The sequence below is a fragment of the Pantherophis guttatus genome, chromosome 3 (assembly GCF_059756535.1).
Source record: "Pantherophis guttatus breed Tessera chromosome 3, ASM5975653v1, whole genome shotgun sequence".
Classification (NCBI taxonomy): Eukaryota; Metazoa; Chordata; class Lepidosauria; order Squamata; family Colubridae; genus Pantherophis; species Pantherophis guttatus.
The window spans coordinates 75,015,109-75,042,717 of NC_142065.1; the positions used below are offsets into that span (position 1 = coordinate 75,015,109).

Here is a 27,609-nt window from a genome sequence, read left to right on the forward strand (position 1 = left end):
ACTACATTTCTGTTTAAGCTATTATAAATCTGATTGTTTTTAAGAAGATTAAGACTTTGTCTTTGATTTCTATGAAATTTAATCCCAAAAGGATCAAGGAAGCAGTCATCCAAATAAATTCCAATAATTGATTTTGAAATAAAGCCGAAGTACCTAGGTGTGTTTAAAGGTGGCAGCCTATCTTTACTTCTGGGTGTAATTCAAAGTATTGGTTATTATGTATAAAATGCTTTGTGGCATGGGTCTAGGGAATTTGAGGTGCTTACCTAACTGCTTGTGGCCATCCCACTAGGTAAGGTAAGAGGGGCTCTTACTTGACCTAGGTAAGAGAGGGGAATAATTGAGCCCAATTTTTGTACTGTGTCTTCAGCAGCCATTTTTTGTTTTGGTTGGCCTTGACATTTTTTAATACTGTACTTGTATTTTTTTAAAAAAAATATTATTTTTTAAAATCTTTGTTAGAATTGCAGTCTGAAGACGGGTGGCCACTTTTTTTAAAAAAATAATACCTATGAATAAAATTTTATGCCACAGGGTCTTCGCGACGACCCTCTACAACTCAACGACTGACACAAAAAGCACCTAAGAAGAAAAGAGAAGGCGGGGGGGGGTATCGGTCGCGAAATTGCTCCCGGGCCCAAAGCCCCGTTCTCTCATTGGCTGCCGCCTGCTTGGCCCACCTGCCGGCCGACGGCTAAAGCGGGAAGTGCGGCGCGAGCTCGGAGCCCGAGCGGGCAGAGTTCAGCCAAGCGGGAAAGAGCAGCCACGCCGCCGCCGCCGCCTCCAGCAGCGCACAGGTGTTTCTGGCCGCTGGCTTGCGGTGGGCGGGCTGGGAAGATGCCTCTGGGGCTGAGGAGAAAGAAGAAAGGCAAGTCCAGGGAGACCTCCACTTTGGTGGACGGCGAGGCTCCCCCGGCTCGAGGGCGAGGTGACGACGAGGTCGGAGTCGTGGCCGGCGCTCGTGCCGGAGCGGTGGGCGCCTCAGCCTCGCGCGGTCCCATCCGGTTGGTCTTCCACACGCAGCTAGCGCACGGCAGCCCCACCGGGCGCGTGGAAGGCTTTGGCAGCGTGAAGGAGCTTTACGCTAAAATCGCTGAGGCGTTCCACATTGCCCCGGCCGAGGTACGTGGCCGCTGGTGGGGCGAGTGGGCCGTGGGGGGGGGGAGAGAAGTTTCCCTTCCCGCTTCACCCTCGGGGCTCACCCAGGTCTTAAAGTTTCCCTTCTTTTCTACTGCATGACCGTCACCCAGGGATCCGTCAGATTTCAATGTTCCTGTTCGGGATATGTTAACAACAAGGCAACCGAATGGAGTAGCCCTTTCTGTTTAAGCGCAATGTCTACTTTTCTACAGTCTTTGGGGTTTCCAATAATTTTTCGCCCTGTATTTTGACTGACTGACTGACTCACTCACTCACTTAAAGTCAAGTTTGCCTCAAGTTGAGTTTAAGTCCTGGTAATTTACGAACATGCCCATCTAGATTTCTGTCTGCCCTATATGTATATATTTTCAATCTATTAGGGTTTTTTTTATCCTGCCTTCTTAAATACAACAACTGAAGCTTTACTAGGAGAGGAGAACTGAGTTTTTATGCTTAGTTAGGCACAGAAGCCAGATGGGCCACTTTGAGCCAGTACCAAGAAAGTACTGGCAAACCATTTCCAAAAATGTTACCAAGCAAACTGAATGGATCTCTCCATGTAGTTATTTGGACTCAAGGTTGACTTGAAGGCATGCATATGGACACACACACACACACACACCTGATATATTGACTGACTCACTGTCTGACTGACTCACTTAAAGTCAAGTTTGCCTCAAGTTGAGTACTGAAGCCTAGTTATTATGATGCCTAAGCAGAAAATCTGAGGAATATTGTAATCTCAAAACTTCAACAAAATTCAAGTAGATATTAAACACATCACAATTATCAAATGAGAAGGTTCTTCTCTCTCACATGCGAGCGGCATAAACAACTTCTTTTCCCTGCCTTTCATCTACCTATCCTACCTTGAATCAAATTAAGTAATATATTAATTCAACAGCTCCGTGCACCTGATGAAGTGAGCTGTAATTTACAAAAGTTATTCTTTCAGTAAAGTGTATTAGTTGGGAAAGTGCTATGAAAGTCCTTTTGGTTTTTGTAGTATTTCCTGGGGTTAATCCATATAGTAATAAATGCTCTGATAAGTTTGTGTTCTATTAATGGTGGTATTGAATCTGTTGCTTTTGATGAGTTGATTCATCCTGCTTAAAGCTTTAATGTCGCTTGTAGCTTTGTTGTAATAGAAAGATACTCAATTGTATTATTCAAATATCTGGCTGAGTGATTTGCATTTTATTCTGCAGAACTGTTTTCTGTAATGATTGCAAAATGAGACACAAATTTGCTTCTTGATTTATTTAAATTACTACAATAGCTCTATATTTGTGGCTCAGAGCACTGTAAAAGAAGCAATTCTTAACACATGTAATTATATTCCTAGCTACAAGTATCATTTTACTCTAGGCATTCAATTTACAATAGTATCTTATTCATTCGCATGAGGAACAATAAAGCTTTGAAAGAGAGAAGTTTCTTTATTGATAAAAAAGTTCAAACGGTGTTTCACACAAGGCAGAGTTTGGAACATGGCATTCTTGTACTTACAGTTTCGTACACAAAATGAAAAAAGCCCCTTTCTTTGATATTCTTAATAAACTAGAGTAAAGAAGGTCAATAAGTTGATGCCTAATTAATATTTTTATGAGGTTTAGATAAAACATTTTTTTGAAAATAAAAAAAAAAACTAGGCTTTGTTGTTCAAGCATTCATTTGTGACAGATGAAAGAAATGAAGATATAAATGTTTGGATTGCACTATTGGGGAGAAACATTTGTTTTGAACAGAAATCTAACCCACTCCCTAGAGATTGACCAAAAATTTTACACTTGCTCACACATTATTTTTTTTGATCATAAGACTGTGCTAAATCATTTTTTAATGTTTCATATACAAACATGCAAACATTAACATTAGCAGTTCAGCTTGACTGATAGTCTTTACTCCTTAAGCCAGGGGTGTCAAACTTGATTTCATTGAGGGCCCCATCAGTGTTGTGTTTGACCTTGGGGGTGTTTGTGGGTGTGGTCAGGATGTCACTTGTGTCAGGGTACCTGTAGTGGCCAAGTGCTAAGGCAGGGCTTCCCTCAGATCCTCCCTCCTTCTCATTATAATCTTCCTTCCTTCCTTCCTTCCTTCCTTCCTTCCTTCCTTCCTTCCTTCCTCCCTCCCTCCCTCCCTCCCTCCCTCCCTCCCTCCCTCCCTCTTCATTGTCCTTTCTTCTTCCTTTCCCTCTTTCCTTATTTTTCCTTCCTTGCTCTCTTCCCATCTATCCTTTTCCTTTGCCTTTCCTCTTTCCCTTTCTCTTTTTTAATTTTAATTTAATTTAATTTAATTTCCAATTTATATACCGCCCTTCTCCCTGAGGACTCAGGGCGGTGTACAGCCAAGATAAAAAACATAGGATACAAATATTAAAACATTTAAAAATATATATAAATTTTGGCCCGAAAGTTAAGAATCACAGACTAATTAAAAGAATTTAAAAATTTTAAAATTTTAAAAATTTCTTCTTAGGCCAACCCGGCTTGTTGAAAAAGATGGGTTTTCAGGGAACGACGGAAGGCATTGAGGTCCTGGATTCTTCTTATCTCCGGGGGCAACTGATTCCAGAGGGTAGGAGCCCCCACAGAGAAGGCCCTCCCCCTGGGGGCCACCAGCCTACATTGTTTGGCTGATGGCACCCTGAGGAGGCCCTCTCTGTGGGAGCGCACGGGTCGGTGGGAGGTCGTCGGTAGCAGCAGGCGGTCTCGGAGATAGCTAGGCCCTATGCCATGGAGCGCTTTAAAGGTGATAACCAACACCTTGAAGCGCACCCGGAAGACCACCGGGAGCCAGTGCAGCTCGCGCAGGAGCGGTGTTACATGGGAGCGCCATGTTGCTCCCATCACTACCCGCGCTGCTGCATTCTGGACCAGCTGGAGCCTCCGGGTGCTCTTCAAGGGGAGCCCCATGTAGAGAGCGTTGCAGTAGTCAAGGCGAGAGGTGACGAGGGCGTGAGTGACTGTGCACAAGGAATCCCGATCAAGAAAGGGCCGCAACTGGCGAATCGGCGAACCTGATAAAAGGTCCCCCTGGTAACAGCCGTCAGATGTTCCTCCAAAGACAGCTGCCTATCCAGGAGGACTCCCAGATTGCGAGCCCTTTCAGTGGGGGCCAAAGACTCGCCCCCAATAGTCAGTGATGGAGTCAACTGACTATATCGGGATGCCGGGAGCCACAGCCACTCAGTCTTGGAAGGGTTGAGCCTGAGCCTGTTCCTCCCCATCCAGATCCGCACAGCCTCCAGGCACTGGGACATCACTTCAAGGGCATCGTTGGGGTGGCCTGGGGTGGAAATGTACAGCTGGGTGTCATCAGCGTACTGGTGGTATCTCACCCCAAAGCCACGGATGATCTCGCCCAGCGGCTTCACATAAATGTTGAACAGAAGGGGCGAGAGGACCGATCCCTGCGGCACTCCACAAATGAGAGGCCTCGAGGTCGACCTCTGCCCCCCTGCCAACACAAACTGCGACCGGTCGGAGAGAAAGGAGGAGAACCACCGCAACACGGTGCCTCCCACCCCCAACTCTTCCAGCCGGTGCAGCATGATACCATGGTCGATGGTATCAAAAGCCGCTGAGAGATCTAATAGGACCAGAACAGAGGAGTAACCCCTGTCCCGAGCCCTCCAGAGATCATCCGCCAACGCGACCAATGCCGTTTCCGTGCTGTGCCCAGACCTGAAACCCGACTGGAACGGATCTAGATAGGATGTTTCCTCCAGGAATTGTGGAAACTGTTGCGCGACCACACTCTCAACAACCTTCGCAATGAAGCGAAGGTTGGAGACAGGACGATAGTTAGCCAATATTGCTGGGTCCAGGGACGGCTTCTTGAGGAGAGGCCTCACCACCGCCTCTTTCAGGGCAGCAATTGGAATTCCTGGATGCGCAATCCAGCAATTGGAATTCCTGGATGCGCAATTGAAAAGGGGAAACATTTCTCCTTTTTTTTTTGTTTTTAGTTTGCTAGCTCTCTTTCAGCAAAAATGGAGCTGACAGAGGGCTGCAGGAGGCCATTGCTGCCGGGAGGGCTGCAGATGGCCCTCCAGAACTCCCGTTTTCACTGGCAGAGGCTTCTCAGGCTGGTCCTTTGCTGTTTCCAGGGTGGCCTGTGGATAGATCTAAGCACCCCGTGTGCCGGATCCAGCCCACAGGCCTTGAGTTTGACACCCCTGCCTTAAGCAAATTAAGGCAAGAAACTTTATGATAGCATTAATGCTTGCATATTGGAAATTGTGATGAATGGGTTTGGCTTTTGGATCAGCATAGTGGATTCCAATGTTTGTGAAGCTTAACATAATTTGCAGACACAGAAAACCAGAATTTTCTTGAAGTGGTTTGTTTTATAATGAACAATGGTAGATTTTACCTTGATTGGGCCCTTCTGTGTTTATGAATCTTCTAGAGAATGTTAATACACAGTTAATCACTGGCTTTGTTGGCTGGCCTAGAGGCTCTGCAGAAATGTTTTAAAATTGTTTGTTTCCATTTGTTTCTGTTTGCTTCTACATGCCAAATTGATTACTGTTTAATTTCTATTATTTCCCCCCTACCAAAAAAAAAAAGACAAAAAAGAATTAAGTGGCACACTACAAAGAAAATGATGACCAATGCAAAGATCACTAAATATGTCATTGGGTCATCCAGTGCTGGATAATTGCTTAAATACAAAGAGCAATAGACTCAGTTAATTGCATTAAGTGAATGGGGCACTGAGTCTCACAGTTCTTTCTAGTAGCAGAAGTAAGACAAATGGAAATAGCTGGATGGTAAACATAGACTTTTGATTACAGGAGATATAGTTGAGACAATTAAGTGTATGTCACATATAATACATGTCACATATAATATATGTCACATATAATACATGTGATGGCAGTATGTTTTTTTCAATCATATAGAAAGAGAAAAGGGGTCTGAATTTCAGCAAAACAGGCACAGGATATTACTGAACATTAATAGTGTGACATTAACCTGCTGAGCAAAAAAAAAAAAAAAAATTAAAGACAAGGTTAGGAAAGTGCTACTATATGCCTTGCGTATATATTTCCTGTTTAATATTTAATTTAGTTTCTTGAACCGGATTGGGATAGTTCAATGTTCGGATCTGTTCAGCTACAATTTCATATCTTGGATAATTGTCATGTTGATGTTATCAGTTAAACAAAACAAGCCCCCTCTGTTTTTATGTATAAACAGTACAGTTCTCATTCAAAATATTTATTCTTACCGAAGCAAGTGCCCCATCATCGGAATCCTGAATTAAGCAAACAAGCCCATTTACTTTATTCACCATCTTGTTTTATGAATGTTAAAACATATCATGGCAAGGTCTAATTCCAACTTTTTCAAAGAAAACGATTAGAAGATTTGTTAAAGTTACATTTATAGTTATTAAATATGTTAGTGCAAATGACAATTGTTACATTAATATAAGACATATTAGTCAAAAATTACTATTTTGCACTGCACACATTTGAGAATTGTTAGACTTAGCAGAGTGATTAGGCTGGATCCATATATTGTCACCCTGGATTTTCTTGGTTTTGGAATATTGTAATGTACAAGACCAACCAACTGTGACTTACCAGTAATGAACAAACCGTTGCTTAGAACAGTATATGAACCAGATTGCTCTCAGTGATGATTAACTCAAATACAGGATTCCTATTTTAATGTAATGTTCTTATTTTTTATTGGAAATAAATATTATGAATTTGAAAGATTTATGCAGTTTTAATTAACAAGATCCTATTGGAGGTTCAGGTTGATTTAGGTATGATTTATTTGATTTATATATGATTTCATCATGACACATTTATAACTTTAATTATTTTTTTGAAATACAGAAGCTACATGCAACCTTTATACTAAGGCAAAGTACAAATAACTCTGGTTTAATTCTTTACTACTATAAATGAGGATTTCTGTATATCCTGCAGGGATCACTGCATTTACTAACATGTTACTAATTCTTTATAAAAGAAAGAGTGGATGTATTGTGGAAAACGATCTGTCTAGTTACTCAGTTCTATTAGTTAATTAAACAGTGTTGCTTTCATTCCCTTAATACACCAGTCTTTCCTCTTCTCCTTTCTCACTACACCTTCTTGCTTCTTCAGCCTCCAGTAATTATTTTTCTGTGTTTGATATGAGGTTGTCTCGAATTTACCACAAACAACTGATGCATGTGCATTTTATTCTGTGAATTATTCAATTAGCAATTCACTTCTGGGTTATTATTTTCAAATTACAAGTGGAAAGATTTTATTTTATTAATACTTCACTCAATAAAGTCTAAGCTAAGCCTCTATTTTGCATCACCGGAATCACTTAGGTACTTACACTGAATGAAATAAAATAAATAAAATTTGAGACATGATTTATATTACAACAATATAGGGGGAATATAATTTGAATTAATTAGTCATTTAAAATAGTTCAGCTATAAAATATACTGTCTACTCACATTATGGAGGAAGAAATCAATCTTCTAGAAGCAGTACTTTAATTACTGAATATTGTGAGCCCAGTGTAAATGATTTGTCAATGGGCTAAACATATTTGTGAATGGGATATTCTATTTTAGGTTTTGGAACTTCCAGCTGAATTAAGACTGCTCTGTGTATAAATATTTGCAGTATATATCACATACTTCTATTTAGATACAAAGTTGCTTATTCAAATATCTTTACTTTGTGTGTTCTTATTATACTATCTATAAAATAATTTGCAGTGACATCTTAAGAACAACACTGACATTTTGAGACTAACATATCACTAAAAGCTATGCTTTATCTTACCTATGCATTGTCCAACAAACCACAACAATTGAGTTCTTGTACATGCCAAGTTGATTACTGTTTAAGTCCAAGAGCAAGGTTTGAAACCATGCACCTGCACACACTTTGTGCAACTTCCTGGCAGTGGAAGTCCATCTATGCCAAGGCAAAGGATTAAACCTCAGTCAACAACAGCAAGGATTCTGGAGCCAAGTTCTTCTAGGAGCCAAGTTCTTCTAGGAGCCGTGGAGTGTGTTGCTGCAAAATACAGCACTTGTTCCCGATAAAAGTCCCTTCCCCCAGCATTTCCTTAAATGTTACTCCAGGTGAACCTTGTGAGGAGGGGTGGGGCACCTTCCTCCTGAGTACTTGGGTTGCCCTGCACTGACTCTGCCTCCTCTCCATTCTCCGCATTTGGGGAACAGGCGGAGGAAGTATTTGCTCGTCTCTGTAACTCCACTGCTCCTCTGCTCTGCTTCTGCTTCTTCTTGTGCCATTATTGGATGTTGGCGATCATGTTGGCAATTCTATTTTTATCAACAGCCGCACAAAAAAGTGCTGTTGTGTTTTGTCCAAACCAGTCCCTTAGATTTTGAAGCCATGATCATCTTCTTCTGCCTGGACCGCGTTTGCCTTCAATCTTTCCTTGGAGGATTAAGTGAAGTATGCCACATTTTTCTGGGTGTCACATCACATGTCCAAAATATACTAACTTCCTCTGCTCTGCTATCTGCCCTTTCCATCTCTTCCCCCCTTCCTCGGTCAGCCTGTGCCCTCTCTTCCTCCCTGCCTACTCTTCTGAGGCCTGAGGGGTCTGGGACTGCCTCGTCCTCATCCCCAGGTCATTCCTCAGGGACCATAGGGAATGTGCCCACCCCCTCCATTGGCTCCATCTCCGTCTCCTTGGGCCTGAGCTCTGACGGGGCCATGACAGCAATGTAGCAGCCAGCTAGCCTGAGAATGTACTGATCAGTATGTTTTAAAACATTGATTGATTGATTGAATGCTTGACTGTCAGAACAATTTGTACTTAAATTACTTGGTATGAGTGTGAAGAAAAATATTTTGCTTATTTACCATTATTGCTTTGTATAAAAATGGAACTCAGCAGGAAAATTATATAACCACTAATCAAAGTTCTTGTTTGACTGAAACACTTCCAAGAGGGAAGTATATAAAATTGGCTCATGCGGAGGCTGAAGTCAGTTTATGTTGCTCGGTTGCAGTTTTAAATAGAGCTACATCGTCTCAGATTTCTAAATATCACATTTCTGTTCTATTGCTGGTTTTATCTAGTCATAAGGGTAAAACTAGTTAGAAGATGATTACTTACACTATCATGTTGACAAAAGCAACATTCAGAGAAAACTTTTTTCTCCTTAAAAAAAAAGGATATCAGAAATATAATGATATTAAAAAGGATTGTAGAGCTTAGCAGCACTAACCTTTGAGAAACTTTGAAACTGTATATTGTATCTTTCCTATTAGTTTCTCAGTGTAGTATTTGATGCTTCACCCTATCTTTCAGATTCATGGTTCAAAAATATTTACAAGTTAGCATATTGGATATATCTGATATGCACTGTATGTATGATATGCAAGTTACATGAGAACCTTGCTTTTTATTTCTGCAAAACAAGTAAAAAAGAAGTAACCTTTCATTTGGGATGATATCTGAAATATTTAAACATTTTGTATTTAAAAATAAAATGTAACATTTTTTTCTTTTTTAATTGGGCATAGTAATCATAAGTGGACACTATCTCAATTCCCATTCAAAATATTTTCCCAAAATAATATGCAAAAGATAGCAGTTTTAAAGCAAAATATTCCAATTAACATGAATAAGCCAAGCACCTTTCAAATTAACTCCTTAAATTGAATTCCTTTGAAAGTTTTGATTTTTAAAACAGTAATTTTAACCATTTTTTCTTACTTGTAGTCCTTCCATATTATGATGAGTTTGAAATGTATTATTTAAAGCTATTTAGCCAGTACTATATTCTGCAATCTATATTACAAAATCCTAAAGCAATGTAAAATAAAATATTAAAAATGGTTTTTTTTCAAAAATGGACACCGTGTTTTAATGCCACTATATTGTTATGTTTTTAAATTTGCATTCCCTAATATTCATAAAGGACCCAGACTGAAATTTTGTAGCAAGAATTTTAAGTCAATTTATTACATGTTCAGTTGAAAGATAAACTTGCATATCAGTAAATAAATACCGAAAGAACTCTTGCTAAAATGCTAATGATTACAACTTGATCAAACCTTGTTTGTGGTGTCCTCTGTTGTTTCTGACTCCATAAAGGAATCCTAATTGGATATCTAGTTTATTCTCTTTATCTAGCAGCTGGACTTAGATATTCTGCTTCTTTTCAAATCATTTATTATATTTGAAATCTTGGACAACTGTATTTCTTACAAAGACTAGGATATTACTGTGTAGTTTTGCCCGTACCTTTGGCTCAGAACAATAAACATAACAGAAAGTTTATAAAGTATTTTATAAGGAAGGAATGCAAGAACCTCTGAATAAACAGTCTCCGTACTAGTCTTCCTTTATTTCTTTGTCAGTAAATATAAATTTAACACTCTGAATAAACAATTACTCAACACTGGGAGAGGAAAAGGGACGAGAAAGAAACTCAGGATAATCCCACTTTGAATTGGTTTGTCAGTTTGAAGGGGCAAAAGGGGCAGAGGAATAGTCTGGCAGACCTTCAAGATTCTATTATTATACCCTAGAGCAGGGGTCCCTAACATCTGGTCCAAGGACTGGAACTGATCCATGGCATGCAGGCAACTGGTTCATGCAAACAAGCAAAGCCCCATTTGGGGAATGTAGGCAGCACGCAAAACCATGGCTCCTCTGGTCCGCGGAAAAACCTTTCTCTACAGAAATGGTCCCTGGTGCCCAAAAGGTTAAGGCCCCTAAGGGGCTTCTGCCTTAGGGCAATAAAAGTCCTTTTGTAGTCTGTCTCCTGACATGCCTGATATTTACCTAGCATACTAATCTGTAAACTATGTTTTATAAATCATCTGTTCACATGATATACTAAATTAAAATCAGATTATGGCTTTGTGCCATGCTTGAGCCCATCCTAAATATTTTGATTGGTTTCCTCAATAATTAACATTATTAACAGTTTTAATAATTGCTACTGTTAATACAGTGATTAAAGGGGGTATGATGGCTCAGTGATTAAAAACATTGAACTTGTCATCTGGAAAGCTGACAGCCAGGTTTGAGACCAGAGCACCATGCAACAGGGTGAGCTCCCGTTACTTGCTCCAGCTCCTGGCCACCTAGCAGTTTGAAAGCCTGCAAATGTGAGTAGATAAATAGGTACCACTTCAGTGAGAAGATAACAGTGTTCCATGTGTATAGTCAATGGCGTATAGTCATGCTGGCCACATGATAATAATTATTGTTCACAATATCACAATATCTTACGCCATAACTAAATACTATAAGATTCTCCGGTTTGCTATAACTCCAGAAGTTTTTTTTTCCAATATACTTAAAAAAATTGAAAATAATTTTGGGGACTTTCCACTTTTCCCACCTGGGAATATTACTGGGTAGAAATCACCTACCCAGTAATATTCCTACCCAGTAATATTCCTTAATATGTATTTTATAGCCTGGTCAATTTAAACACACAAGTGTTAAACTAAGAAAAATGGAGGGGAAAGAAGCAATTAGTACATATAATGCCACTGATGAAATAATGAAGATTTGGGGGTTTATGGCAACAAATGAATCAATTTTTAATTGTCATGGAAGAAATACTGCAGTCTATCAAAATCCAAACTATGTAGGGTATGCACAATGAAGGTTATAGTTTATACAGTAGAACTGTGCATTGGCAGGCAGATGGCCTTTTTTCCTTTGCAGTATGTACACACCTTGATTCATATTGAAATAAATGTACAATATGTCGCTCATTTTGAAAGGATAGAACTTTTTAAATAAACAACTCAACACTTTATGATTTACTGCAGGAAGTACAAAGTTTATTGCAGATTAAAAGCCCTAGTTGAAGGATAACTTTGGATGAAATACCTTGTTCTTAAATGTAACAAATTGAAGCTTTGGAGTGAAATATGATGTAGTTAAATTAAATGCATTTTTATTCTGTTCCTTTTTAATTACAAAAATAAATACAATTATGAAGCTACTACTTACAAGATTTTCATTAACTATCGTATATAAGACTGTAACAGTTGTGAACTAAAAAGTGTATTAAGTGCTGATACTATGTAGCATATAAAAAGTTGGAGTTAATGATCAGAAATTAGGTAGAACTTTGGATTTATTATTAGCATTTTAATAAAGGCGATATTGGCATTTTAGCATGGCATTCCATGCCTCCTTTTGAAGTTAAAGAAACCATGTTTTTCCTTTGTGTCAAAGCCATTTCCTTTGATGTGCAAACACTAGCTCTTCGGGGACTGCTTATCACGCATTAGAGCTGGATTCTGAAGTCCTTGAGTGTTGCAGGTGTCAAAGCAACAAATCTGTGAGGGAAAGGAGGAGATGCATCATATTTTAACGATGTCTTATCTTTTTTGATGTCTAATCAATATCTTTCACTGTTTGATTGTTTTCTGACATATCACATATATAGAATGTATCTATGATTTGTTTCCGGCCCCCTACATAAAAACTTGGCACCGCCTTTTGCTTTACCTAATGTACTTGTGGTTGATATTGTTGGGAGGTATGATGAAAAAGCCACTTTGCAACAGTATTGGATATTTTTCAAATTTAGGGACTTAGTTGTTTCCAGTTTCATGTCAACTTGGGTGCCTGAGTTTGATGGGCAACTATTTAAGTGTTCATCTAAGACTGCAGCAGGGCACCCTTCATGGATCATATCAGTCATGGAACATGTGACAGTTAGCAAAGGGTGACTTCATCCCTACATCTTCAAATAAGGGAGACAACTGAACAGCCAGGTGATAAACACTAGCTGGTAGTCCCTGGGAGAGAACACAAAATGGGACAGAGGAAGAACACACTGCTGGAGAGTCTGTTGGAGTTCACCGTCCAGTTGTGGGCCAGGGAAATCTATCAGTCCAGTAGGGAAATGATTATACTATACTATACTATGATTATACTGTACTAGGAAAGTGGACAAGCTATACTGGGTTTCTTTCATGAGAGGAAAGCAGCCAAAGTGAGACTTCTTTGACTTACGGCTACTGGGGGCAGTCCAAGTGCAAAATGAGCAGAACCATTCCTGTCAGATGGACTTTGGATCCTGTGGGCTGAGTGACATGTCACCCAGATATAGTTTTTAAAAAATAATGCCCTCCATCACTCCCCTTGATGTGCCACCCCTGTCCTTCTGAAGAGATAAAGATTACCTGATTTCTGTCTCATGTCCACCAAGTATGGGCCAAGAGGAGCAGAGTGGAAGTGAAGACCCACAATCATGTGGCTACTCCCCCTGTAGATCCTTCACACTATAGTGAAAGAACATTTATCAGCTCTGATAGTTCAGATCACATATTTGAGAGGGAGCATATGGACATTATTTTGAGAAAAGCAAATAGACTGCAAACTCTGGAATACAAAAACAACATGAAAAACTAGCAAAATTGAAAGCATCCGACACCCACCACAGGAGCAGCTGGACTGTTCTCTGTCAGAATTATTACAAGCTTATTTAGAAAAATTCCAGCAGGCTTAGGATTCTGGAAACTTTCCAGTTCAAATTGGAATGAGTAAGAAACAAGCTATTTCTTTAAATAGAAACTAGCAGTCATTTTTTGGTAAACAAAATTGGCCAGAATGGGAAACTTCAATTGTTGTCGACTAAAACTTTTGAAAGTTTTTGGTGGAAAAGGAAGATAAATCAAATTAAATCAAATTGTTTATACTTGCTGGGACAAAGGAGGAAGTTACTTATTTTTTTTTTGCCTTTTACATTTTTCTCTTCTTTTTCTTTTTCTTTGCACTTTTTATTTTTTCTAATATGTATTAATTTTATCTGTATAATGTAATTGTAAATAAATATTATTAAAAAAGACTTATCCAATTGTTTTATTTTTAATAATTAATTAAAAATTTGTACAGAATAAAAACAATGCATTTTTTTAAAAAGGAAAAGTGCATAAGTTAAATATGATATAAATAAGAAAGAAATAGAAAAGACAGAATAGAGAGAGAAAAAGAAAAAAAGATATAACGTATCTTCCGTTCTTCACAGCAGTTATAAATGCATTTATATTTTTCAAAGTTGTGTCTTAAATATAATTATAATATAATAATTATATGATATTATTATATTATTTTGGTTCATCCCACAGTCAGCCAGATGTTCGCAATGAATTTGGCATTTTAGTCTGCCTATCAAGTCCTTCCCAAGAGTATGTTATTACAATTATAATAATTATAATAGGCATATGGTCTAAATATCTCAATATATTCTATACCATACCATAAGAACCATACCATTGGATCCTGTGGGCTAAGGGACATGTCATTCAGCAATGGTACTAGGCTAGGAACTCTCATGCAGCATATTATTTGAGTAATTGTTGGCTTTTGGTGCTCTGGAAGCACCTTATTTCAAATAGGATGTTTTTTACTTTGTGATGTATTTCTTATAGGAATTTGGGGACTTGTTACAAAATGTTTAACATTTTTACAGCAGTATTATATTGAATTATTTCTGTTTGTATCAAATAGCAATTATTCTGCTTCTTGCAATAAACCTTGGCAACAAATTACAGGCTTTGGGCATTGAATGGATTTCGTAATTAATACACATTTGAGTTAAGAAATCACAGTAACACATAGCATGGTGACTTTTATAGACTACTGTAACACACTTGCTGCCATTGGACAATTATTTAGGTCTCCTATGATTTCAAAATTTATTTGAAAAGTAATTAAAATGCATCTATTTTTCTCTTGGCTTTATAGATCATGTTTTGCACATTGAATACACATAAAATTGATATGAACAAGCTTTTGGGTGTACAAATTGGTCTTGAAGACTTTATATTTGCTCATGTCAAAGGAATAAAAAAAGAAGTGGAGGTTTTCAAAGCAGAAGATTCACTTGGACTTACCATTACTGATAATGGAAATGGATGTGCCTTCATAAAGGTAGGTTGGGGATGAAGTGAATACAGGTAGTCCTCAACCTATGACCACAATTGAGCCCAAAATTTAGGTTGCTAAGTGAGAAGTTTGTTAAGTGAGTTTTGCCCCATTTTACAACTTTTCTTGCCACATTTGTTAAGTGAACCACTGCAGTTGTTAAGTTAGTAACATTGTTAAGTGAATCTGGCTTTCCCATTGACTTTGCTTGTCAGAAATTTGCAAAAGGGGATCACATGACCCCTTGACACTGCAACCGTAATAAATATGAACCAGTTGTCATGCATCCAAATGTAATTCACATGACTATGGGGAATGCTGCAGTGGTTATAAGTGTGAAAAATGGTCATGTCAGTTTTTTCAGTGCCATTGTAACTTTGAATGGTCACTAAACGAACTGTTGTAAGACAAGGACTACCTGTATGAGAAACATGAACAGAATATTAATTTATTTCATTAATTTATGGTGATAGCATTGAAACTGTGTTGAGTAACTCCTAAAGCGAATGTCTTGAAAGCCTAATACTGATATTATTTCTTAAGTGAATACTTACAGAAGAAGGAATATCTGACAGAACCATTTCTTTTTAAAAACGGAACATTTCATTTATGAAAGACACTTTAGCATATGACAAACCATATGTCTGTATGCTGTATTTTGTATTCAATTGATCCTTATTCTATCATGATCATTTTTAATTGTCCTTAAAATACAGTGATCACGGAGACATTATGCACATCTACATAGACTAGCCCATAATTTCAGCAAAAACATGTTATATTACTCAGAGGGGAGATGTGAAAGACAGCATACTTTCTTTTTCTACTATTTGTTCTGGAAAAGTCTGTCATTTCTCCTGTCAGTTATATTTTCCTGTCAACCAGTTTTTCCTCTGAGCAAGTTCTTCCCCATCCTGGTCACCTTCCTTTGGATAGAAGCCAAGAGAGGGAAGTTGATAAGGGCTGGAGAGTGGAAAAATCTCCCTGTCAATCACATATTTGCCAGCTTTATAGATTAATACTGAATCTTTTTTAAAAATTTCTCATTTTTTTCTAATATTATACAATTTGATCAGATATAGTGCATGTGTATTTGTAGATCAGAAAAACAAAACAGAATGAATTAACTCCTTATTCCAGAATTTTGGGTTTGGTAAGATTTAGATGATTACAACCTCCCTATGGCCATTTTTATCTTTGAGGACGAAATGAGAATTAGATTATATTCTCTGATCCTCAGAAGTAACTTACATAGAGTCAAAGGAAATTGCTACCATTCATTGTAAAAGATACAATTTAAAAAAAAAATCAAAATATTGAAAATGGAGGCAAATCAGTATTCCTTTTCTAAAATTGTCAAATGCAGAGGAACTGAAGGCAAGGTCTTCACATAAGATCTTGATGAGTGCTGTACATTTATTATTATAGCCGTTTGAAATTATGGAATATGGATTGTTACATATAAATTCTGAACTGTCTTGTATGTTTAGCAGATGTTAACTATATAACTATATGTTCCATCATTGGGTTTTTCTTGCCTTTTTTTCTAATGATACCCCAAAATCTTCTGAAAATTTCTTCAACATCACAGGACACTATTATCTTAATTTCCTGAATATATAAAGAGAATGAAAATCTCTTCTCTTGCCTATCTTTCATTGGATTTTGATAAATGGATCTTGGCTAAAAATATGAGTGTGTTCATGTTCATATTTGTAGTTCATAATTTCCTGAACCAGACTATTTTCCCCCATTCATCATAATATATATAAAATTGTTTTTGTCTGCAGAGAATTAAAGCAGGAAGTCTTATTGACCAAATAAAAGTGATATGTGTTGGTGACCACATAGAATCCATAAATGGAAAAAACGTAGCAGGCTATCGTCATTATGAAATTGCTAAAAATTTAAAGGACTTGAAGAAGGGTCAGACATTTACATTAAAACTGATAGAACCTATGAAATCATTTGGTGAGTGGAATATATCCACCAAAACATTATACTTGTACTGATAATCATATTGCGTAGAGAATAGAGAGAATAGAGTAAAACTATTCTCAATGATCATCACAATTAAGGTACTTAATAATAAGGTTTAAATATGTCTTTCCATACCTTAAACTCTATTACACTAATTATTATGCAGACAACTCCATACGAAGCTCAAAAACTTTATTTCATTCTGGGGCATACAAAAAGGGGTTATCAAGCCCATGGTTCAAGGGATGTATCAAATTTTAATTTTGTTGGGCAGCCTGATTTAAAATAAAGACAGGAATTAAATGAAATGTTGAAAGCCATATGCTTTCAAATTTATCTCATTTCAGATGTATTAGGGCCCTCTTGGTAATGGTTTTTCAGATCTGCAAATCTACTTCAATCAATCCACACTAGGTATATCTTTACTGCAGTGGTGGGTTTCAAATTTTTTTACTACTGGTTCTGTGGGTGTGGCTTGATGGGCGTGGCATAGCTTGGTGGGCGTGGCAGGGGAAGGATACTGTAAAATCTCCATTCCCACCCCACTCCAGGGGAAGGATACTGTAAAATCTCCATTCCCTCCCCAATCCAGGGGAAGGTTACTGCAAAATCCCCATTTCCTCCCAATCAGCTGGGACTTGGGAGGCAGAGAATAGTTGGGACCGGGGCCAGTCAGAATTTTTACTATCGGTTCCCCAAACTACTCAAAATTTCCACTACCGGTTCTCCAGAACTGGTCAGAACCTGTTGAAACCCACCTCTGCTTTACTGCCCTTTAAGGAGAATTGAAAGATTCACTGTTTACCTTTTCTTGTAATTTAGTTAATATTAAATTACACAGCCATACTGGATCTGAGTTGCTGAAACTTCAAAATTTCAAATATATTCAAAGTAAATATATAAATATACTTTAGACAATTTGGAAAATGAGATTCTTACTTTTGAATGGAGCAGCATCTAATTTTTTCAGGAAATACAGGTATTTCTTTGCTATGACAATTCTTTTGTTGTCTAAGCATTACTGGATGAGAATTATAGTGATGTTTAGTTAATTGGGGAGTCTTACATCTGGAAGCACATCTTACATTTTGTGGAAGCACAAAATTAAGAGGAGAGGTCAACAAGAATTGCAGCTGCATCTCCAGTAGTTTACCTTTGCCAACTAATTTTTTGGGGTATATTTTCAAGCCCAAAGCTATATAGTATGATGAAATAGCACATTGAAATTAAGTTGCTATTCACTAACAACAGGTGTGATGAAATAATACGCATTGGACTTACTGAGTCTTTGATGACCTTGAAAAGAGTATTGAGACTGAATCAGTTTAGTTAGATAATAGGACAGTTCAGAACGAAACGAATTATTTTAAAGCAGTTATGAGTGAGATAGACAAATTGATTAATAAGATGGTTTTTATAACCCCTTGGTTGGCAAAATGTTTTTATCTTAAAATTGCTGTACACTAGTAATTGTTGATTGAAACATAAACTTTCTAGTCTACCCATTTATAAAATGTGTGGGTCTTGGCCCTATGAAAAATGTCTTAATGATTCTGCTAAAGTAATCTGCAGATTAAATCCAGTTCTGAGTTGAATTAATAGATTGCCAAAGTTCATCCTATGAACCCTAAATTTGGGTTTGATGTTGTTCATCTTGAAAAGAAGAATAATTATATTTGGTGTTGAATTTGAATGAGGGAAACATATATCTACTGCAGAAATTATCGAGCCAAGGTCAAAAAGTGGAAATTTTGCAGAGGAGAAAATCTGCCGAGGAAGAGAGACTCTTCGACTAAGAGCCAAAGGTTCTGCTACAGTAGAAGAAATGGTGAGTTTTTAATTAATCTTTGTCCCGAAAACAGATTTTTGTTTTGTTTGGATGAAGCCCTTAAACTATAGCTTTAACCAATATTCCCTTTACCCTGGTGCATTTGGCATCTGCCTCATTTCTTCCGTTCCCACTCTGCCATGTTAAGCTGTTGCTGCTCCTACTGTGCCATCTGTACCATTTCCAGCAATGAAAGTTGCACAGCAACTTTCCTTAAAACATTGATTTCAGGTTGAGATTTGGCTAAAAATAATGGTGTAAAAAGTGCAAGCTTAAAGCAAAAAGTAAAAGGAAGAGGAAAGGAGACAGGACTTTATTCACAGATAAAAAATTTCTTGCACGGATTTATATTCCTTGCAAACAGCTAGTCATTTGCATTATTTTAGAGAGTAGTTGAGGCCACTTGGAGGTTTATCTGTATCCTCAGGGTCACCTGAGTAGTGCAAATGGGTGTGAAACTTTCTTGGAACTGCTGAAAGGACTGTGTTGTCATTGCATATAAATCTTTCCATTCCCCACCATCCAGTGAGAACTGAAGAACCTTCTTGGATGAGAAGCAAAACGTCTTGAAACAAAAACAAGGTGTCTCTTGAAAAGGCACCTTTGGGACAACCATGACTGGATTGTAGGAGCAATCCTATATGCTCTGAAGCACTTTTTTGTCTTCACACATTAAACCCTTGTATGTGGGGTGCGACGGGGGTCGGTCCTCTCGCCCCTTCTGTTCAACATTTATGTGAAGCCACTGGGTAAGATCATCTGTGAGATCATCCGTGGTTTTGGGGTGAAGTACCATCAGTACGCTGATGACACTCAGCTGTACTTCTCCACCCCGGATCACCGCAATGATGCCCTTGAAGTGATGTCCCGGTGCCTGGAGGCTGTATGGATCTGGATGGGGAGAAACAGACTCAGGCTCAACCCATCCAAGACTGAGTGGCTGTGGTTTCCGACGTCCCGATATAGTCAGTTGGTGCCATCACTGACTATTGGGGCGAGTCGCTGGCCCCCACGGAGAGGGCTTGCAACTTGGGTGTCCTCCTGGACTCACAGCTGTCTTTAGAAGAGCATGTGACAGCTGTGGCTGGGAGGACTTTTTATCAGGTTCGCCTGATTCGCCAGTTGCGTCCCTTTCTGGATGGGGACTCGTTAAGTACGGTCACTCATGCCCTCGTCACTTCCTGCCTGGACTACTATAATGCTCTCTACATGGGGCTCCCCTCGAGGAGCACCCAGAGACTCCAGCTGGTCCAGAATGCGGCCGCGCGGGTGATTGTGGGAGTGATGTGGTGCTCCCATGTGACTTCCCTCCTGCGCGAGCTGCACTGGCTCCCGGTGATCTTCCGGGTGCGCTTCAAGGTTTTGGTTACCACCTTTAGAGCGCTCCATGGCTTAGGACCGGGATATCTACGAGACCGCCTTCTGCCACCAGTAGCCTCTCACCGACCAGTACGCTCCCATAGAGAGGGGCTTCTCAGGGTGCTGTCGGTCAAACAATGTCGACTGGCGGCCTCCAGGGGGAGAGCCTTCTCTGTGGGGGCACCTGCCATCTGGAACGAGCTCCCCCTGGAGATACGGAGGATCCCGGATCTGCGCACTTTCCGCTGTGCCCTCAAAACATTTTTATTCCAGCAGGCTGGCCTGGCCTAACTTCCCTTTTAAATTGCTTTTTAAATTTGTCTTGTAAATTGGGGTGTTTTAAATTTGTTTTGGGCCAAAGTATTTAATGTATTTTAAATGGTTTTTTAACGTTTGTACTATGTGTATTTTATCTTTTGGCTGTTCACTGCCCTGAGTCCTTCGGGATTAGGGCGGTATATTAATTAATTAATTAATTAATTAATTAATTAAATAAATAAATAAATAAATAAATAAATAAAAACACTGCAAAGCTCTAACAAACACAAAAGGCTCTGAAGAAGTATTAGTCTCATCGCATTTTATGATTGAGTTTGCAACGAGGCTTGCTGTCACATTTGACTTTCTTAGTTCAGCTTGAATGTTCAGTAGGCAATCATATAATTATTGTTCAATAATTTTTGTTATTGAAATTCCTCATCTCATTATAGGATATTAAATTCTGCACCAGAGAAGTCTGGATTCTGTGTTTCATTTATTTTTAGTTATTTCTTTAATCAAATGTCAAGGCCTTCTGGCTATGGGCAGTTTACAGATTTTAAAAATCCATGATAAAAGAAACACAAAGAGCTGACTGGAGAGCAAGACACCAATCATAAATCATCCAAAAGGGAAGTGGGGCATCAGAAACGCCCTGTCCCCAACACTTGGGAATTGGAATAAATTATATATATATATATATGTGTGTGTGTGTGTGTGTGTGTGTGTGTGTAATTAGCTTAGTGTAATGTTTTCCAACTTGGGCCACATCGAGGTGTGTGGATTTCAGCTCCCAGAATTCCCCAGCCAGCATGACCGTTTATTAAGAATTCTTGGAACTGATGTTTATATATCTTAAAATTGCCCAGGTTGAGAAAAACTGGTTTAGTAATAATTAGTTTGGAATCAATATTGATATGATTGCATTGCAAGATACTGACAATTTTCACTTAATTTTTAAATATTATAATTAATCTGTTTTGCATTACTCATTGCATGGTTTATATTTGTTTCTTCCTTTTGGTAAAGCTTTCAGATGTTGAAGAAAAGGCTACCAAAAAAGTGGATGATCTTCTGGAAATGTACATGGGAATAAGAGATCTTGAACTAGGTCAGTATTTAGGTAACAAACCTTCATTTCTAGTTCTGCTGTGGCTGCCAGAATTTCAATATAGACATATTCTGAATGTGATACTGTATAAAATATTGTTTCTTACTTTTTTTGCCAGCCAAAACAGTGTGGTAGGCCTGTGGAACTATTGATACATATCTATAGCTTTAATTTGAATTTAAAATATTTTGTATTATGACAAATGATTTAACATATTATAGTTTCCAAACTATTAAGATGTGATAGATACCCACAACATATTAATAGTTTGGGAATCCTGTTAAATCATTTGATACCCAGTTACACATATAAAATATGACAACAGGATTCCAATATTTTCTCACAGTGCTGTTTCTAAAACAAAAGAAACCATATTCTTAACAATTGACGATAAGGATTGAATCCTTCCAAGCCAGCAAGGATGATTATGAAATGAAAAAAATTGTTTCATGAAGAGTTTAGATTGCTGTATCTGACCTCATATGCGCAAAATAGTGTTGTACAATATTGAAACTTGCACCCATTATCTATTTATGTCAGCCTGATATATTAGGATCCTCATTATACTACTTAGAGTAGTAAAGCACAGATCTTAATATATCAGACTGCATGGTTGACTAGAAAGGTTGATTGCTATGATTGTCTTTAAAAGCATAAACTCCTGTTCAGCGATGTGTTCGGCTATTAAGGCAATTGTGTGTATATCTACTTGGAAATAAGCCTCATTCATTTCAAACAAATGGTTATGAACCGTAGGCATACATTCCCCTCCCAATAACCTGAATTCTATTGGCAATTTGAAGCGTATATGTTGCCTGTCATTAAACATTAAGATCAAATTCTGTCTCTTCCTTTTTTCTTTTTCTTTTTTAATCTCTGTGTGTATGTATATGATTGTAATTCTGAAGATCAATATCTTGCCACAGGGCAATCATACACCAATTACTCAATGTATTTTGTTGTATATCTGTGCAATCATCTCTGCACAGATTAGGCATATAAATTAAAGCAACAAAATCACAGTGTTTGTTATAATTAAGAATCTTTAACAATTATAAGTAAATTCTCTCTGTGTGTAAAGCATCAGCCATAATTGTGAGTAGATTTTTATTTGGAGTAATTATAGATACCTGTTTTATGAAATATGTATTTAATTTAAAAAGCCTAATATGTAATAGGAATTTGTAGTATTTTCTAGTAGTTCTTCTTAACAGCCATTAGAGGCCAGTATCTGATTGTTCCATATTGGTGTACTGTAATACTGACAATAATATTTTTTGTTAAAACAATCAGAGAATTTCACAATGTGATGAGAAAGGGCATGATAATAATAATAAAAATTATAATAAAGACAATGGTGATAATTAATACTTCACTGTTGTTAATAAATGACTTTGATTAGAAAACCTTACTACAGTATTTAGGTTTTCAGTTCCAATAAACATTTACGGTGGGGTTCACCTTTTGGTGTCAAAAGACATTTGCTTCTAAGAAAACTCTTTAAGTGTTATTAGAATATAAAATATACCATTATATTTCTGAAAGTTAAGTTAAATTAAAACGAAGTTAGTCTTTCTTCTGTCTCCCTTTCCCTTTGATTCCATTATAAAATGCAACGGGCAAACAGTCCTTATTCAAAAAGTAAAGTTCCAGGAAGGCCCCAGTTCTCCAGTAGGAGGTTTATGGGTATTGTGAGGACTGCAAAAATGAAGAAGACTCCTTTAATGTTGCTGTTCCTCTTGTTTCTCTTGTCTCTTGTTATAGGAGTAATCCTGTAAATTAGATAGCACTAAGTATAATGATATTCATTATATTCAAGCTGTGATTGAAAGAGGATCTGAATTTGGTTCTTGAAGAACCAAACAGAAGGCACTGCCAAATGCCAACCACACAATTTTAGCCCTACTCTGGTGGTCTCTTCTGCATGGAAGATGATAGACCTATAGCAGAAAACAAATTCGCACTTGTGTTCTCAGGTTTTGTTATCCTCCAACTGAAATGGATGGTGATATTTGTCCTAAGTGGGGCTGAATTTTTAATCCTTGAGAAAATAAGAATTCCTTAGAGGATTAGTTGCCCTGGCCTTAAATACATTCTAGAGATATTTTTTTAAATTAAACTTTCATTTTCTAATTAATTAAGGAAGTTTACAAATGTTTTGTTTTTTAAATTACATTTTTTAAATAAAATGCAATTATTCCAAGTTTGTTCATATAAAGTTTAACTACTACGATTCATCTCGATGTGCCTACAAAAATAATAGATAATTTCCACCCCCCCTCCTTCTCTGTCTTGATTTAGCTGCAACTATGGTAGAAGCCGGAAAAGGCAAGAACAATCCAGATGAATTTGCTGTAGCTCTTGATGAAGCTTTGGGAGATTTTGCATTTCCAGATGAATTTGTCTTTGATGTATGGGGAGCCATAGGTGATACTTTGAAAGGGTGATTTTAATGAGAGGCATTAATTGTATTAGAGTACTGTGACAGCTGTGTGGATGCATCACATGGGTAGTCATGTACATGGCATGGGGTATGATCCAAGTATTTTAAAAAGGCCTATTTAAAATTTATAAACTTGACCAAATTACACGAATGTAGGACTGTATCTATACAAAGCTTTTAGCCCGATATTGCAGTTAATTTAACATACTCACTTGGAATCTTTGCTGAACAAAATTCAAGTACTTTCTCTGTGTATGTACATAAATACCTGCCAGTTGCCAAGCACCCATATTTTGATCATGTGACCATGGGAATAATGCAATGGTCATAAGTGTGAAAAATGGCCATAAGTAATTTTTTTCAGTATTGTTGTAACTTCGGATGGTCACTAAAAAAATGGTTGTAAGTCAAGGACTACCTGTATACAAAATGACTAACCAGCTTCATGGAATAAAATGTACTTTTTTCATTGTTTTAAATTTGGATTAATAGCATCAAAGAGAGGTTAAAGTATGTACAATGTCAAAGAAGTGAACAGAATTTTGTACTGAAGTTCACAAAGCTGGCTGGGTGTGAGTTAGGTGGCCATATAAATTTATCAAACAAAGTCTCTCAATCTTAGACAGATGACAATGACAAAACACTTTCAAAAAACCTTGCCAAAAAACCTGCATGGAGTTGTCCAGACTTTTACCAGGATCAAAAGATATCTTGAAGGCATCAAAAATCAAACCATATCAAACAAAATAACTTCACCTATGATTTACTGCTTTAAACTATGAACCAGTTCCAACATTCCATGCAACTTCTGCATTTGTCAAGAAAACATAGAGATAATGCTGAGATTTCTAGTGGACTTTCCTATATAAATGTAGTTTTTGTGTGAATTTGACCTTACTAAAGTTGGAATCTCTAATGTAATAGAACAATGTCTTTTTTGTAATCGTACAACATCAGAAATAGGGATGGATACTTATTAAAGCTAATTTCGAAGTTATCCTCAAGAAAATTATTTTTCTTTCTCCTGTTCTTGTCCTAAGTGGTTTGTTGCCAAATGTATTTACAGAAGAACTTAATGGCAAGATCACTGCAATGTTACCTTTCAGTAGATCTGATATAACGTAAAATTAGGATACTATTTTAATCATTTTGCTTTAAACTATGGTAGTTGGAATTGACATTGATATAGAGCACCTATTTAAATGAGAATTCTTTTAATTTGAATTCTTGTCTCTTTCTCTTATATTTCTCTGATTTAGATAGATGCCACATACACAGATGACACTTTGTTCTGTATTATACTATTAAATTCTTACACACTCTTAAAATAAAATACTTAATTTTTTCATTCTGATTCTAATTCAATTATGAATCAAGTAGGTTTTGATTGTGCTTTTCAAAAAGCGTAAAAAATCTTTTTTCCAGGGTTGGTTTGAAAGAAGTTACAAATGTTGAGCTGAGTCTCACAAAAGTGAAGCTTGTTTCACAACCCACCAAATATGGTATGTCATTACAGTAAAATACTTTGAACATACTTATACTACATTTTTACAAATTTCTTTATACCTGAATGTTAAGTAAATAAAATATTTTCTCAAAAATGTTAGGTTTCATTTCTTGGTTTGAGGAATAACTTTGTAATAATTTCAGATTAATTCTATCATCTATATCTATCTATCATCTATCATCTATCTCTCTCTCTTTCAACCAAAATGGGCATTATTAAATGAAACATGAAAAGTAATTTGCTATCTAGAATGAGTCTTAAAAGGCCCACTTTGCTGCTCACTGTATATTGTAAATATTTTTTTTATTACTGAAACTGCTGATGTACAACTTACAAAACACACCAAACCCAAACAACTGTCATATAGCTTATCTTCCAGAAACCTTCCCTTCCCCCAAGTCTGGCAACAGATTTTTAAAAAAAGAATGACATACTTATATGTTAAGCATAAAGGATAATATTTCAACTGTGTCATTAGGACTATGGAAATTGGGTGGTTCCCTTAACCGCATACCACAATGCAGTTGAGCCAGGAGGTGTTTACATAGAATTTATTTCATTTATTTCTCATTTATTTCATTTTAATGTGCCTTAAAAAGAGAAGCCTATCCTTCTCACACATGGGTTAGTGAGAAGATGCCCTAGAAGTCCCTGGTGGTAGTGATAACCTTTCATCCTATGGGCTATGTCATTTAATACTTAGAAATGAAGAAAAAAAGTTGCCTTGATTCTAAGTAACTGTGCATCCAGGTGGAATTCGTAAAATACAAAGAAAGTAGAATTTAAGCTACAGAAGCATATCCATGCACCAATTGGACCCAAGTGCCACATACAGTGGTACTTTAGTACTCAACATTAATTGGTTTCAGGAGGTGCAATAAGTACCAAAAATGATGAGTACCAAACAAATTTTTCCCATAAGGAATAACAAGGCAGTCAACACCAACAAGTTCTAGCTTATGCAATGCATTCCAGGACAACATTTTCACATCAAAATGTGTTGAGTACCAAATGTGAAGAGTTTTAAAGCAAAAGGATCACGGTATTGTGATGGTTTTATTCTTTGGATATCGATGGTCCATAGTATAATTTATTACATTATACAAGATTTTTGAGCCACACAGCACTTTAGATTTAATTCTAAAAGGGTGCTTCAGACTGCTAGGTTTTGAATTTGTTTAAGAATTTGTGAACCTATGATCACTTTCTTTCAGTTCTTATCATACAGGTATGTATGTGCAAAGCACATGCAATCATATCTTTCTGTGGCAGTTTAACAACGTGTGGCCTTAAGCTCCAAAAATCGTCCAGGCAGGCCTGCTATAAAGTTAGTTTCTCTCTTTAAACTGTTTCTGTAATCATTGCTCGCACATAATATTGACAATATTTCAGCCTCTGATAGTTTTTTACGTTCTATTTTGTTATATTAAATTACTGTATTAATGTTTATAAACTTATTTTGTTTTTGTTCTCTGAAGCACTTTTCATCCTGCAAGGAAGAAAAAGCAGCCAAGCAATCAAGAAAGTGGGAAGTAATAAGTAAATAAAAAGGTTAACCATATTTGTCTCTTGCAATAAAAACCCTTAGGAGTCCTGTTATATACACAATGTAATCTTTTTCTAGTATAATGAGTCCTGGCCATTAATAAATGTGCTGAAATGGATGTTCTGTATGGGATAATATTTCAAATAATCTTTTGAAACTGATTTTAGAGAATAGCACTTTTATATTGTTTTTCTTCTAAAGGGTTGAGGAAGATATTTTATACTTTCTCTATCTCTAGGAATATTTACAAAACACATTGTAAAATCTCTAGATCATAACAGTACATATAAAAAAGTGAACATAATAATTATGCTTTTGATCAGTGAGGGAAAATAGTTTGATAAGCTAAAATAATATGCATATAGGAGAAATCCAGTGTCTATTAAACTTTTGCTTAAGGGTCATAATTATTTATTTTGTATTTTTTTTTTTAGTATATCTATATAATGCCTTCCATCTGTTCTAGCAGCCAAAATGACATACACAGAAAACAAAATGGCTCATGGGCAAAAGCTTAATAG

The 27,609-nt window shown here is 37.1% G+C and overlaps 1 protein-coding gene across 1 annotated transcript; it reads left to right on the forward strand.

Moving 5' to 3' along the window:
* The first annotated feature begins 688 nt into the window (after positions 1-688).
* GIPC2 (GIPC PDZ domain containing family member 2) lies at positions 689-25,636 on the forward strand. The gene is made up of 6 exons (XM_034437052.3): positions 689-1,122; positions 14,877-15,062; positions 16,847-17,027; positions 18,755-18,864; positions 21,511-21,592; positions 23,894-25,636. The coding sequence occupies exons 1-6, from the start codon at positions 838-840 to the stop codon at positions 24,037-24,039; spliced, it is 990 nt and encodes a 329-aa protein (XP_034292943.1). The 5' UTR covers positions 689-837; the 3' UTR covers positions 24,040-25,636.
* Positions 25,637-27,609: the final 1,973 nt, after the last annotated feature.

Bases quoted from the DNA above. Each gene is read 5' to 3' on its own strand.
- GIPC2 (XM_034437052.3), top strand. From the start codon at position 838: ATGCCTCTGGGGCTGAGGAGAAAGAAGAAAGGCAAGTCCAGGGAGACC. The intron at 1,123-14,876 runs GTACGTGGCCGC...TTGGCTTTATAG, and splicing joins TCCACATTGCCCCGGCCGAG to ATCATGTTTTGCACATTGAA. The intron at 17,028-18,754 runs GTGAGTGGAATA...TATCTACTGCAG, and splicing joins AGAACCTATGAAATCATTTG to AAATTATCGAGCCAAGGTCA.